Source organism: Mobula birostris, chromosome 13 (assembly GCF_030028105.1).
Source record: "Mobula birostris isolate sMobBir1 chromosome 13, sMobBir1.hap1, whole genome shotgun sequence".
In the NCBI taxonomy this organism is placed as follows: Eukaryota; Metazoa; Chordata; class Chondrichthyes; order Myliobatiformes; family Myliobatidae; genus Mobula; species Mobula birostris.
In genome coordinates, this window is record NC_092382.1 from 19,521,313 (window position 1) to 19,536,804 (window position 15,492).

The 15,492-nt window shown below is 48.6% G+C and overlaps 1 protein-coding gene across 4 annotated transcripts in view; it reads right to left on the reverse strand.

The window, feature by feature from the left end:
- Positions 1–440: 440 nt before the first annotated feature.
- Positions 441–15,492, reverse strand: part of LOC140208497 (NACHT, LRR and PYD domains-containing protein 3-like) — a 45,686-nt gene continuing 30,634 nt past the window's right edge. Inside the window, exons 4-11 of one of the 4 annotated variants that reach the window (XM_072277195.1) lie at positions 13,016–13,187; positions 12,853–12,918; positions 6,785–8,540; positions 6,086–6,172; positions 5,760–5,930; positions 5,434–5,604; positions 5,112–5,279; positions 441–3,963 (exon numbers count right to left, since the gene is read on the reverse strand). In XM_072277195.1, coding sequence (XP_072133296.1) covers position 3,963; positions 5,112–5,279; positions 5,434–5,604; positions 5,760–5,930; positions 6,086–6,172; positions 6,785–8,540; positions 12,853–12,918; positions 13,016–13,187 — 2,592 coding nt within the window. In that variant the 3' untranslated portion in view covers positions 441–3,962. Of the gene's footprint in view, positions 4,965–5,111; positions 5,280–5,433; positions 5,605–5,759; positions 5,931–6,085; positions 6,173–6,784; positions 8,541–11,191; positions 11,516–12,852; positions 12,919–13,015; positions 13,188–15,492 lie in introns of those variants that run through there. The other 3 variants (XM_072277193.1, XM_072277194.1, XM_072277196.1) reach the window with 3 other exon arrangements.

Below are 15,492 nucleotides of genomic sequence, written 5' to 3' on the forward strand. Positions count from 1 at the left end.
AAACGGGGTCTGGCGGTTCCAGAAATCCCGAAACTTCCATTTCTGCTGTTTTTCCACACAACCAAATCAAAATTCCAAATCAAAAGGGATTTTTCCCAATCAATTCAAACCAGCCTCCCGACCGATTTGTTCATATCGCGGACATAGGCCCCAATTTTGTCACGTACCCCATGACAGGAATAAAGTACCAGCAGAAATAGAAACCACTTTGGAGTCTAGTATTGCTAGAAACTAATAATATTTATTAATAACTACACAATACAGAAAACTAAGTGAACATAAATCAAACAGGGTAGCAATAAGTAGATGTAAGTAAGTGTGGAATATATATACGTGTGAAAAACCAAGCTTCTTTAGGTCTAGGGGTAAAAAGATACAGTCTTACGATATTGAGTAAAGTTCAGTTCAGTTCGTGGAATTTAGTTGAATGGCGATGGAGATGGCGATGGAGAGAGAGAGAGAGAGAGAGAGAGAGAGAGAGAGAGAGAGAGTTGAGTCTTGAGGTGAGCTGTTGCCGTCGATTTTCTTGCTGTCCTCCGAAATCCTTCACAAGTCACTGACTGTGAACTAACAACAAAGAGGACCGTACTTCGGTGTGGTTGAGCTGTCTACCCAGGCCAGGGTCGGATACATAGACAACTCCCCACCGGTCTTGCCTTTGAATCTTCACTGGCAGAGCACTTGGATCGATCTGCCTGATCGGTCCTCCAAAAACCCACTTTCTCTGTGGGCACCACAAAGCTCATTTAGTGTCCCGATCATGTGTCTGAGGTTTGTATTATCTGACCTCCTATTTATTTCCCTGTGCTAAGCATCACCTGTCATTCAAAGAGTCCCTCCTACCTTTGTCTGTGAGGACATGTAAGCAAGCAACAAGTCCTTGGAATTAACATCAATAATGTCCTGTCGAGCACCTTCGAGCTGTTCAGTATTATCTCCAAAGTTAGCTCCCGTGACAGTCCAACCATCACTCTTTGTCTCTCTCTCTCTCTCTCTCTTCAAAACAAACCATCAATGATAAATGACTCTCCTGTAACTCTTCAAACAGTTAATGTGGACACTCCTGGATCCCTTCACACCATAAACCTCCCTCACCTCCTACCATCTTCAGGAAGGTGTGCAGAAGTTCCTGAAGTCCGATAATATCCACCTCCTCCGCCAGGAGAAGGAACATAGTCCGTTTTGCAAAGTCGTCAACATCCACACGACCCTCGACTTTCCTTGTAACTAATAAACCCATCGGCGTCCATGTCAAATTCCGTAAACGCCGCCCTGAGTTCTGTCAAACACGGAATTCGGGCGTCCCCGCCAGTTTCCAGGTTCACAGACCCGTTGAAAATGAACTGGAAGGAGCCCCATTGGGAGGCAGATAGTGGGCGTGAATAGGAAGGGGTGGGTCCCATTGGGTGTGAACGGGAAGGGGTGGGTCCCATTGGGAGTGAACGGCAAGGACTGGGTCCATTGGGTGTGCGGAAGATGGGAAGGAATGAGAAGGGGTGGGGTCCATTTGGAGTTCAGGCGATGGGGATGAATAGGCAAGGGTGGAGTTTGATTGGGAGCGTGCCCCGTGTGAGCGGACTGGAAGGGACCGCGTCCTCCTAGGAGTGCGGATGGTGGGAGAGGACGGGAAGGGGTGGGGTCCCGGTTTTGCAAAATTTTCCTCATCTTCGATTTCATCCTCAGCTACTTCTGGACCCTAGAAATCAAATGTGATTGTTAACTGCAGGGGTTCTAATATCGACCTGTACTCCCCTGCCCGTGTGTGCCCCCTCACACCTTTGCCCACTCCGTGCACCCCTTCGTTACACTACTTCTCTTCCTGCCCCTCTGACCTTCTCTACAGAGATTCCTCTGGTGTGTGTGTGGGGGGGGGAGGGGGCCGTGGTCCCTGTGCTACGAGCTGAGAGTGTCCTCACTAATCCGTTTCAACTTGAGAATTTAGCTGATATATTTCACTCTACAGAGACCTTTTCTCCATGTCTGGGCAGGAGATGGCAAGATTGGACAGTGCAGAGGAAGCTTCACTCTGTGCCAGACCCCGGGAGTGTGTGATGGGACGTGAAGAGGGAGATTCACTCTGTGTCTGACCCCGGGAGTGTGTGATGGGACGGTGTGGAGGGAGATTCACTCTGTGTCTGACCCCGGGAGTGTGTGATGGGACGGTGTGGGGGGAGATTCACTCTGTGTCTGACCCCGGGAGTGTGTGATGGGACAGTGTGGGGGGAGATTCACTCTGTGTCTGACCCCGGGAGTGTGTGATGGGACGGTGGGGAGGGAGATTCACTCTGTGTCTGACCCCGGGAGTGTGTGATGGGACGGTGCGGAGGGAGATTCACTCTGTGTCTGACCCCGGGAGTGTGTGATGGGACGGTGGGGAGGGAGATTCACTCTGTGTCTGACCCCGGGAGTGTGTGACGGGACGGTGCGGGGGGAGATTCACTCTGTGTCTGACCCCGGGAGTGTGTGATGGGACGGTGGGGAGGGAGATTCACTCTGTGTCTGACCCCGGGAGTGTGTGATGGGACGGTGGGCAGGGAGATTCACTCTGTGTCTGACCCCGGGAGTGTGTGACGGGACGGTGTGGAGGGAGCTTCACTCCCTGTCTGACCCCGAGAGTGTGTGATGGGACGGTGCGGAGGGAGATTCACTCTGTGTCTGACCCCGAGAGGGCGAGACTGGACGGTGTGGAGGAAGATTCACTCTGTGTCTGACCCCGGGGGTGTGTGATGGGACGGTGTGGAGGGAGCTTCACTCTGTGTCTGACCCCGGGAGTCTGTGATGGGACGGTGTGGAGGCAGATTCACTCTGTGTTTGACCCCGGGAGTGTGTGATGGGACGGTGCGGAGGGAGATTCACTCTGTGTCTGACCCCGGGGGTGTGTGATGGGACGGTGTGGAGGGAGCTTCACTCTGTGTCTGACCCCGGGAGTCTGTGATGGGACGGTGTGGAGGCAGATTCACTCTGTGTTTGACCCCGGGAGTGTGTGATGGGACGGTGCGGAGGGAGATTCACTCTGTGTCTGACCCCGGGAGTTTGTGATGGGATGGAGTGGAGGGAGATTCATTTTGTGTCCGACCCCGGGAGTGTGTGATGGGACAGTCAGGGCCACAGACAGTCCTTGCAGGTGAGGCGACATTTCACCTGTGAGTCGACTGGGGTGATATACTGCGTCCGGTGCTCCCGATGCGGCCTTCTATATATCGGCGAGACCCGACGCAGCCTGGGAAACCGTTTCGCTGAACACCCACACTCTGTCGCCAGAGAAAGCAGGATCTCCCAGTGGCCACACATTTTAATTCCACGTCCCCTTCCCATTCTTGTATGTCTGTCCACGGCCTCCTCTCCTGTCAAGATGAAGCCATACTCAGGTTGGAAGAACATCTTATGTTCTGAGTGGGTAGCCTCCAAACTGATGGCATGAACATTGACTTCTCAAACCCGTTAATGCCCCACCACCCCTTTCTACACCATCCCTTGTTTATTTATTTATTTATAATCTTTTATGTTTTTTTCTTTTGTTTCCCCTCTCTTTTTTCTCCCTCTGTCCCTCTCACTATAACTCCTTGCCTCTCCTCTCCCCCTTTCTTTCTCGCTTGGCCTCCCATCCCACGATCCTCTCCCTTCTCCAGCCTTGTATCCATTTTGACAAACATCTTTCCGGCTCTCAGCTCCATCCCTCCCCCTCCTGTCTTCTCCAATCATTTTGAATCTCCCCCTCCCCCTCTCAAATCTCTTCATTCAGTTAGTCCTGACGAAGGGTCTCGGCCCGAAACGTCAACCGTACCTTTTCCTATAGGTGCTGCCGGACCTGCTGAGTTCCACCAGCATTTTGTGTGTGTGGCTTGAATTTCCAGCATCTGCAGATTTCCCCGTGTTTGCATTTTCTGATCTCCTTTGTCGTTTTTTTTTCTGCGAGAGCAAGGAGAGTGCGCAGGGAGGTGGAGGTCAGGGTAGTGTAAGTATCTGGGGAATGAGGAAGCAGTGGTCAGCCTGGATGGGGATGGGGAGTGAAGAGATCCTGGGGACCAGACACTATTTTACTGACATCCCTGAGCTTGGAGCTGAGAGGCTGCTGTACCAGTGTGAGGAGCTCAGACCCATTCTTGCAGTACACCGGGTGCGGGGGGCAGCAGGAACCCCAGGTCACTGTTTCTCCTCTAGTGAGACTCGAGTCCAACACCAAGACAGGCAGTTACAGCGGTTTATTGATTTCATCAGGACAAATGTAAATTAAACAATGTGTGAGCTGCTGACGTGCGAAAATAAATAAGCTGCTCCCGATTCACTCACAGTCACACACAGTTAACTGTCCGGTGACAATGAGAGACTGGTTGAATAATCAGTCCCGTTTCTCACCGTCACTCTGCATCGGGGAACCGATGATTACAAAATCACACTTTAGGGTCGTGTCCGAGATCGCTGCAGATCCAGGGTCACTGCCGAGGTATTTGTCAATTTAACATCATTATATCAGCCAGACAGCCGAATGCACCGTCCTCAGCAAAGGGAGCAAAAGGATTCTCTCCCGGGATAATCCCACCCCGGGACACCGGTGTCCCAGACTGAGCCCCGGCCACCGGTCTCTTCCTGTCTGTGTAATTCCCCGGGGTCTCACGTGGGGGAGTCTCGAACACGCACATCCGGCGGAAGCTGTGCCGTTGGACAACAGGCGGAAATACGTCACTGAGGGACCGCTTCCGAAGTCACAGAGCGCTGAACGGGAGTCAGCTCCGTCAGAAACGTTGGGAATTAAAGCCGGCGCGCGGCCATTAAAGGTAAGGGCAGGAGTTAAAGGGGAGGGCGGGGAATCGGCCAAAATGACCCCATCCCGCGGGCGGGGATGTTCACACATTCAGATGTTCCAACAGTCACTGTCAGTCCGGGTCTGGGTTCCTGCAGAGATCTCAGTTCCTTCTCCCCAGTCTCACTGAACTCATTGTTCCCCAGCCTGAAACAGCAGGGAAATAAAGACGAAATAAACAGATTATATAACAGTATCGGTAACAGGGGACTGGGGTTAATGTTTCAACAGCACTCGCAGACAAATATCACCAGAAAACCCGCGGATTCGCTGATATTTTATCACATTGAACATTAACACAAATACTCACCAGATCCACTCCAGACTCGGGAGGGTCAGTATGAGGCGGCGGAGAGCGGGGACAGATCGGTCTGTCAGCGAATTTAATCCCAGCTCCAGCTCCGTCAGTGATGAGTTTGTACTGAGAGCGGAGACGAGATCCTCGGCACCAGAATCTGTGAGACCGACACTGTCCAGCCTGGAGATGAGAGAGAGTGAGGGTGAAGTACACAGAGAGACAGGAGACGGTACAAATCCCCAGTGTTTATCAGTAACTCAATTACTGATCACATTATGTTCAGTGTCAGACACCCAGTGACTGTAAACACAATCTCCCACAGTCTGGTACTTACCACAGTTTCTGTATTTTACACTCCGGGTTCCTCAGAGCCGCAGACACCAGTTTCACTCCTGAATCTCCCAGTTTATTAAAACCCAGGTCCAGTTCCGTCAGTGATGGGTTTATACTGAGAGCGGAGACGAGATCCTCGGCACCAGAGTCTTTAAGGCAAACACCGCCCAGCCTGGAGATGAGAGAGAGTGAGGGTGAAGGACACAGAGAGACAGGAGACGGTACAAATCCCCAGTGTTTATCAGTAACACAATTACTGATCACATTAATGTTCAGTGTCAGACATCCAGTGACTGTAAACACAATCTCCCACAGTCTGGTACTTACCACAGTTTCTGTATTTTACACTCCGGGTTCCTTAGAGCCGCAGACACCAGTTTCACTCCTGAATCTCCAAGTTTATTAAAACCCAGGTTCAGCTCCGTCAGTGATGGGTTTGTACTGAGAGCGCAGGCGAGATCCTCGGCACCAGAATCTGTGAGACCGACTTTGTCCAGACTGTAGGTGAGAGAGAGTGAGGGTGAGGGACACAGAGAGACAGGAGATGGTACAAATCCCCAGTATTTATAAGTAACACATTTAATGATCACAATAATGTTCAGTGTCAGACACCCAGTGACTGTAAACACAATCTCCCACAGTCTGGTACTTACCCCAGTGTCTGTATTTTACAGTCCAGGTTCCTCAGAGCCGCAGACACCATTTTCACTCCTGAATCTCCCAGTTTATTCTCCCCAAGTCTAAGCACAAACAGACAAATTGATGAACAAAGTGATTCAAACGGCGGATATTTCCACAGATTGTACGGGAGGGGTGTGTCTGAACTGAGGCCCACAATCGGGAGTGGAGATGCGCCCATGGGTTCTGGGTATCTGGTAGTCAGCACAGTCACACAGGTGGACTGATGGTGATAGTCACACACGGGGAAGGGCAGGGGAGGACAATCTCACAATGGTATTTATTTCCTTCTCACTGGGACAGTCTGCTGACGGTCTCTTGTCCCTCACTGGGAAGGGGGTGTGAATCTCTGACCCACCTGCTGCAGTCAGTGTTGGTAACAGTGAGAAGGAACATTGTCAATGGACGTGTCACAGGCAGCGAGAAACACGGCCATTCCTGTGATTTACTACCATTAAACCAATGGCCGTTGTTCACTGATCTGATGAAGTCTCCAACATCCCTTCACAAGGAACCACAGAACCCTCCTGTCCTTGGGGAATTACTGACTGATCCCCGGGCATTTGTCACAATTCATCACAATCTGATTTTGCTAGTTTTAACCAAATCCCTTAACATTGAAGCAACACAATGGAACATTTTCACAGCTCACAGTGAAAGATAAATCAAGTTACCTCAACTCCTGGCACTTGTGCAGCCCGGGTCCCAGCCGCTGGATTCCTTCACACTGAATGTGGCAGTTCTCCAGGTCGAGCTGTTTTATTGTATCACAGAGTCCGATGGCATGAGACAGGACCGCGCAGTCAATCGGGGTCAGTGTCATTCCACTGAATGAAAGTGTTTCCACAGATCCCAGTGCGGCCTGAGCCAGTCCACGATTCTGAGACTCAAACAGGTAGTGCAATGTGTTCAGGAGGCTCCTTTTACCAGCTTCACTCCTTGTGTTTCCACTCTGGCGTTTAACCTCCTCCTTCACCCAGTCAATCACCCGGCAGGTTGTTTGATGAGGAAATGGACCCAGAAACTCCTCCAGGCCACGAGTTGTAATTGGAGAGGAGAGACCAGCAACAAAACGGAGAAATACCCCAAATCGCCCATCTGTCGTGTTGTGGGCTTCAGTGAGGAATTTCAGGATATCCCCGGGATGTGGATTCAGGAATTGTGCGACTGCAGCTACAAACTCTTGGATGGTGAGGTGTGGGAATGTGTACACCACGCTCTGGGCAGAATCCTCTCTCTCCAAAAGCTCCATCAGGAACCCGGACAGGAACTGGGAAGGCTGCAGATTGTAGTTGATTAAATCTCCATCTGTAAACACAATCTTCTTCGCGGACACTCCTCTGAAGGCCATCTGACCAACCCTGAGTAACACATCACGGGGGTTCCCAATCTCACGGCCGTGGTTTTTCAGGATGTTGTAAATATAGTAGGAGTACAGTTGGGTGATGGTCTTGGGAACTCGCTGTGGGTCCCTGACTCTTTGTGTGAAGAAGGGGCCCAGTGCCAGAGCGAGGATCCAGCAGTAGGAGGGGTTGTAGCTCATGGTGTATAGGATCTCGTTCTCCTTCACGTGTTTGAAAACAGCTTCTGCCACCGTCTGATCTTCAAAATGCCTGAAGAAATATTCCTTCCGTTCCTCACCAACAAATCCCAGGATTTCAGCCCGGACACCGATGTCTGCCTTTTCCAATAAATGTAACGCAGTGGGGCGAGTGGTCACCAGCACTGAACACCCTGGGAGCAGCTTGCCCTGGATTAAACTGTACACAATGTCAGACACCTCACACCACCACTCGGGATCTGGGCACTGGTGCTTGGGTTCTGTATCTCTCTGACCGTCAGCAAAGTCGACGTTGTGTTTGAATTCATCCAATCCATCGAATATAAACAGTAATCCCTCCCGGTTCTTCCAGACCTCTCTCAGGGAATTCCCAAAGTAAGGATACTGATCCAGAATCAGTTCCTTCAGGTTTATTCTGCAGTTAATGGAGTTTAAATCTCGGAATTTGAAACTGAAGACAAACTGGAATTGTTGGTATATTTTCCCCGTGGCCCAGTCATAAACAATCTTTTGTACCATTGTTGTTTTCCCGATCCCCGGGACTCCGGCCACTGCTGCGGACATGCCTGTTTTGTTTCCAAAGACAGATCTTTTAAATTTTTGCAGAAAACTCCTCGTAAATAATTGATCAGTGCGGATTTTTTCCAGCTGTCCGCGGAGATGTTTTTCTCTCCACTCCTCGTGGTCTCTGCCTCTTGCCAGCAGCTCATGTTCCACCAGTCTCCGATCTCGAACAGTAGAAATGACCGTGAGCTCAGCGTATCGATCAACCAGCTGGAAAACCTTCACCTTCTCCCTCATCAGGATCGTGTTCACTCTCAGTGTTTCAGTTTGTGCCCGCAGGGTCTCCTTGTGTTTCTGCTGAACATCTTTGGATGGACAGAAATAGGTTGTCAATGCCCAATCTGATGAACATGGAGCACACAACAGTTTTTCTTCAATAAAAATAAAAAAACTTGTTAAAGGCATTGTTTGGGTAAAATTGGGAGGTCAGAGCTAAGAGTGTCTGAGAATGAACGATGGCCCAGAAACATTTCTGATCTGATTCAGTTTCACTGTGAAAGGCTCCCCTCTCCCCTCTGTTCGTAGTTTGCAGATTCCCCGGTGTTCCAGCGAGCACCAAGTGCACACATGATTCTGGAGAGGAGAGTGTTGTGTGGAGCGGCTGGTTTCACCGCTTTCACTGCTCAGCTTCTGCTGAACTGGGCAACACTGCAGACGGTAACAGTGGGGGGAGGGGGGCATCTACTTGCTCTACTGACTTTTACCTTTCTCACAATGGACCCCATGTTCTTGACAGTCCTTTAGGATTACGCTGTCAGTACTGAGCCACAGAAAAGGAACACTATTTCTGTTTCCTTCTCCAGGCTGTACCAGTCTCAATGTAACACACCCCGCACTAGTCTACTGTCTCTTATTCTCTGAGGAGCTGGTACATGACCTCAGGCAATTCCCCGATGATGTGCGGAAGAGCAGGAAGCTGAAGAGGATGGCAGCGATAATAGGGAACTCTATAGTCAGGGGGACAGGGAGGCGATTCTGTGGACAGAAAATGGAAACACCGATGGTCTTCGCCTCTCAGGTGCCTTTGTCCGAAATGTTTCTGGACGCGTCCACAGTATCCTGAGAAAGGATGTTGAGCAGCCAGAGGTCGGGGCAAACGTTCGTACCGACGACATAGGAAGAGAAAAGGGAGGAGGTCTGGAAAACAGAACATAGGGAGTTAGGTAAAAAGCTGAGAAGCAGGACCTCAAATGTAGTCATCTCAGGATTGCTGCCTGTGCCACCTGACAGTGGAAATAAGAGTAGAATGAGGTGGCAGAGAAATTGTGGTTGAAGATTTGGAGCAGGGGGCAGTGATTCAGATTTCTGGATAATTGGGACCACTTCTGGGGCAGGTAAGACCTGTAGAAAAGGGATGGGCTGCACGTGAATCCGATGAGGACCAATATTCTTACGGGCAGATTTACTGGAGCTGTTGGGAGTGTTTTAAGCTAAAATGTCAGGGGGATTGGAACTCGGACGATAGAGTTGTGGATGAACCAGCAGGTTTACAAGTAGACGATGGGTGTAACATGAATGTAAGGAAGGACAAGCCAATGACTGGGTTCAAATCTGGACAGAGCAAAGTGTTCAATTGGACCACATAGACTAAATTCAAAAGGACGCAGATGCAGGACTGAACGCATTGTATTTAAATGCGCACAGCGTTCGGAATAGGCTGGACGAACGCTTGGCGCAATCAGAGATTGGTCGGTATGATGTTGCGGGCATCACTGAGTCGTGGCTGAAAGAAGACCACAGTTGGGAGCTTAACGGTACAGGATGTACATCTTGTCGAAAGGACAGGCAGGAAGGCATAGGCGGTGGTATTGTAGCTGTGTTGGTTCGAGATAGAATCACATCTTTAGAAAAGTGATGGCATAGGGTCAGAGAATGTTGAATCTTTGTGGGTGGACATAAGAATCCGCAACGGTTAAAAAAAAAAGATTTATGGGAATCCTTTATTGCCCTGCAAATAGTAGCGAAGGTGTGGGGTTGAGATTGCAAAGGGAGCTGGAAAAGGCATGTAATAAATGTGATGACGCAATTGTAATGGGGGACTTCAATATGCTCGCGGAATAAGAAAATCAAACAAACTTCAGGAGTTGGATCGCAAGAGAGGGACTTTACTGAATTCCGATGAGTTAGCGTTTTAGAGCAGTTTGTGCTTAGCAATACTCAGGGAAGGGCTATCTTTGATTGGGTGTTGTGCAATAACCCTGATCCTGTGAGGGAGCTTAATGTAAAAGAACCCTTAAGAGGTAGTGATCATCATTTGAATGAATGAATGAATTGATTCTGCAGTTTGAGAGGGAGAAGCATAACTTACAGTATCAGTATCGCAATGGAATAAAGGGAATTACAGAGGCACGAGAGAGAAGCTTACCCAGGTAGATTGGAGAAGGATACCAGTGGAGATGACGGCAGAGCTGAGATGGCTGAAGCTTCCGGGAACAGGTCACAAGTTGCAGGATAGATATGGGCTACGGAGGCAGAAGTTCTCAAGTGGCACGTATAGGCCACCATAGTTGACAAAGGAATTTAAAGACTACATAAGAGCCAAGGAAAGGGCATACAAGACAACAAACGTGAGGGAAAGTTGGATGAATAGAAAACTTTTAAAATCCAACAAAAGGCAACTAAAAAAGCTATAAGAAGGGGAAAGATGAAATATGAGGGCAGAAAAGCCAATAATATAAAGCAGGATAATAAACACTAAACACTTTTTTCAGTTATATAAACAGTAAGAAGGAAGTGAGAGTTGATACTGGAACACTGGAAAATGATGTTGGTGACATAGTAATGGTGGACAAACAAATGGCAGAATAACTTAATGTGTACTTTACATATATCTTCACTGTGCAAGACGCTAGCAGCGTGAAGTGGTCTGCGAGTGACAGGCAGTAGGAGTGAGTGCCATTCTATTACAAATTAAAAAGTTCTCGGCATACTGAAAGCTCTTAAGGTGCAAAGTCACCTGTGCCAGATGGACTACATCCCACAGTCATGAGAGAGGATGCTGAAGAGTTGACGGATGCATTGGTCATGAACTTTGAAGAATCACTTGATTCGGGCATGGTCCTGGAGGACTGGAAGATTGCAATTGTACCTCTACTCTTTAAGAAGGGAAGAGGGCAAAAGAAAGAAAATTATAGGCCAGTTAGCCAAACCTCGGTGATTGGGAAAGAGTTGGAGTCTCCTATTAAGGTTGAGATTTCAAGGTACTTGGAGACTAATGACAAAGTAAGTTAGCGTGGGTTTTGTTAGAATTCATCGAGGAAGTCAGAAGTAGGGTGGACAAAGGAGTCAGTGGATGGCATTTACTTGGATTTTCAGAAGGCATTTGATAGGGTGCTGCACATGAGTCTGCTTAACCAGATAAAAATCTGTGGTGTCACAGGAAAGATACTGGCATGTGTCGCGGAATTACTGACAGGCAGCGAGTGGGAATAAAAGGGGCCTTTTCTGGTCGGCTGCCAGTGACTGGTGCTGTTCCGCAGGGATCAGTATTGGGACCACTGGCTTTCAGATTGTTTGTCAATGATGTAGACGACGGAATGAAAGTTTGAGGATGATACAGAGATAGGTGCAGGGGTAGGTAGTGCGATTGCAACAGGACTGAGACAAATTGGAAGAATGGGCAAAAAGTGGCAGATGGAATAGAGTGTTGTAAATGTTCGATGCTGCATCTAATATAAATGCTGAGCCTTTACAAGACGGTATTCAGGCCGCAGTTGGAGTATTGTCAACAGTTTTGTGCCTCATACCTCTGAAAAGATGTGTTGTCATTAGAGAGGGTCCAGAGGAGATTCAAGAGGATGATTCTGGGAATGAAGGGGTTAACATATGAGGTGTGTTTTGGCAACTTTGGGCCTATACTCACTGGAATTTTGAGGAATACGAGGGAATGTGTTTGAAACCTACCAAATGTTGAAAGGACCAGACAGGGTGGATATCCAGAACCAGAGGGCACAGCCTCAAAATTGAGGGGCGATGCTTTAAAACAGGTAAGGAGGATTTCGTTTTAGCTAGAGAGTACTGAATCTGTGGAATGCTCTGTCACAGACTGCAGTGGAGGCCGAGTCCATGGGTATATTTAAGGCAGAAGTTCCTGATCGGTCAGGGCATCAAAGGATATGGCGAGAGGGCAGGTGTATGGGGCTGACTGGGATCTGGGATTAGCCATGATGGAATGGCGGAGCAGACTGATGGGCTGAATGGCCTAATTCTGCTGCTACGTCTTGTGGGCTTTGGAGGAATAACAACAACTCTCGGCTTCGCTTTGGATCGGAGGTATGGGATTTCCCTTGCTGAAGTTGGATGTTCCAATGGGAATGGTTTGCCTTCAGTTTTGTCAGATCCCAGGATATTCGGCCCTACAGAAAGGGGAACGCCGTGGTTTCATCTCTGACTGACTGGAATGTCTGTTTATCAAACTCGTAGAGGCCTCTGGGTGCACAGCCTGAGACCCGGAAGGTGTCGGGTGTTGTGACAAATGAAAATCGCTTTCTGTCCTTCAGCCACAGCAACAAAAACCTGTCTACCCGACTCTGGCAGTCTCTAAACCGGCCTCTAAATACAGGTATTCAGACGGTCAGAGTGAAATAAAGACTTTGAGATTTCCGTTCCATCTCTTACCCTTCAGATGCGCCGGCATTTCAGATAAACCCCGCTCAGTGTCCATGTAGGCGAACTGGCCGTCACCTGTTCAACAGATTAACCTGCATGAAGTCTGTTCTGTGTAATACTGTAAATTCATCAGCATTTACATCTGTAACACACAGTGTATTGTTCACCGTACCACGTTCCCGTATTTCATTCAATATTCTGCTCAGCTTCGGTAAATGGTGGTGTAGTTTCACAAAGGATTCCCACATCACCCTCCGGGCACCGGAGCCCTTCTCCATCACCAGATCCAGGAGGAGTTTGGAAGCGCCCGCTCGGTTTCCCTTCTCCGCCAGCTCAGTCACGCTCTGTAATGAACAATGGGGAATATATTGAGGAGCGGAGGGATGGGTGCAAATCTACCCTGAACATGGACTGACCCAGTGCATTCTGCTCGCCGCAAATCACTAACAGCCATTGAAGTGTTCATAGTGGGGGAAAGAATTTAAAAGGAGTGAGCGGGGTCAGTCATGTCCTTCTCAACGCCACAGATTGTCGGGAAACATCCGCTTGGCAAGTTTTAAGTGGAGTAGACACAGTGTGAGTGAGCCAGGGATAGAGTGGGGAGTTGAGGCTTTGTGTCAGAGAAGGTTCAGTGAGGCGAGGTGGAGGCTTTAGGTAGATTTTGGATAGTATTTTCCCTTCCTTTTCACGGTTAGAACAGTGAGAATACCAGGCAGGATAGTGGAATGCTCTTCATACTGCGTGTAGCAAGGCAGGGAGACCGCCAGTGTCCCAGATAACTACACCTTCAGGAATTGCATCCAGCTGCAGCTTCTTACAGACTGTGATCAGGAATTGGAACTGGAGCTGGTTGAACCCAGGATCATTCAAGAGGATGAGAGGTTGACTGACAGGCTATACAGGGATGGAGCTATACCTAAGGCGCAGGACACAGGTAACTGAGAGGCAGCCACTGCAGGAAACTCCTCTGTAACAGGTATACAGATTTCTGTTTCGGGGTATGACCTAGCAGAGGAAAGCCACGGTCATTAAGCCTCTGATACCGAGTTTGGTTTTGTGACTCAGAACGAGTGAGAAGCGTGAGCTGAACTAACAGGGGGAATTCCGCGGTTAGGAAAACAGACTGGAGATTCTGTTGACGAGAACAATATTTCTGGATGGTGTGTCAGGGATATCTCGGTTCGAGTCTGAAACTTTCTTAAGGGCAGTGTGAGCAGCCAGAGGTCATGGTCCACGTTGGTACCAATGACAAGAGTAGTAAGTGTGATGAGGTCCTGCAAAGTGAGTTCATGGAGTTAGATGCTAAACTGAAGTGCAGGAACTCCAGGGTTGTGTTCTTAAGATTGCTACCCGTGCCCCATGCTGGGGAGGACTGAAATAGGACGATAATACAGTTTAACGTCTGGCTGATGAGATGGTGCATGACCGAGGGCTTCAGATGTTTGGATGTTTGGGCTCTCTTCCAAGGAAGTTGTGGCCTGGACACCCGTGATCGTTTTACACCCGAACTGGAGGCAGACTGATACCCCTGTGGGAAGGGTTGTTAGCGCTGCATGGAGAGAGGGGAGGTGTCAAACTTGAGTTGCAGGGGGTGAGGAACTAGCATGGATGGTGGAGTGGTTGTGTGGGAAAGATGTTGTTAAGCCAACATACAAAGTCAGGAAACTAAAGGATGAGAATCGTTTTTCCCAAAATACGTATTATTTCAATGCAAGGAGTACTGTATGAAAGACAGATCGGCCTAGCATGTGGATCAGCACATTGAATTACAGCATTGTAACCATTGTTGTGATTTGGTTGGAGGAGGTGCAGGATTAACAGCTCAGCATTCCAGTGTTCCGTTGCATTAGACACGATTCGATAGAGTGGGAGGGATTACAGAGGGACGGGTGGCATAACTAGTCAGAGAAAATGTCACTGCATTGCTCAGACAGGACAAACTGGATAGCTGGTCCAATGAGACTACATAGGTGAAACTACGGATTAAGAAAGGGATGACCATGTTAGTTGGATTATATTATAGAGCACCCAATAATCAATGGGATTTAGAAGAACAAACGTGCAGGGAGTTCACAGAAACAAGAAACATAAGATTCTGATGGTAGACAATTGACTTTCCATTTATTGACTGACTCACTGGGTTAAAGGGCTGGATGGGATAGTGCAGGTCAAACGTGTCCAGGGAAGTTTCTGTAATCAATATACTCAGGTCACAACTGGAGAGAGCGCATTCTGGAATTACTATTAGGGAACAAGACAGGGCAAGCGGCAGAGGTGTGTGCAGGAGAACACTTTGGATCTGGTGATCATAATGCCATTAGTTTAAATATCATTATGGAAAAGGATAGGTCTGGTCCTCGGGTTAAGATTCTAATTTGGAGAAAGGCCAATTTTAATGGTACCAGAAAGGATCTGATGAAAGTGGATTGGGACTGGTTGTCTTCTGGTACAGATGTGCTTGGTAAGTGTGAACCCTCCAAAACTGATATTTTGAGAGTACAGAGTTCAAATGCATAAATGACCACAAGTACAGAGTTTGAAAGTTCCTGACAGAATAAAAGGCAGGGGTACCTTCGTTTAGAGAACATTGTTTTTTTAGAGATATCAAGGCCCTGAGCACATCACAAGTATAGGCTCGAAGGATCAAAT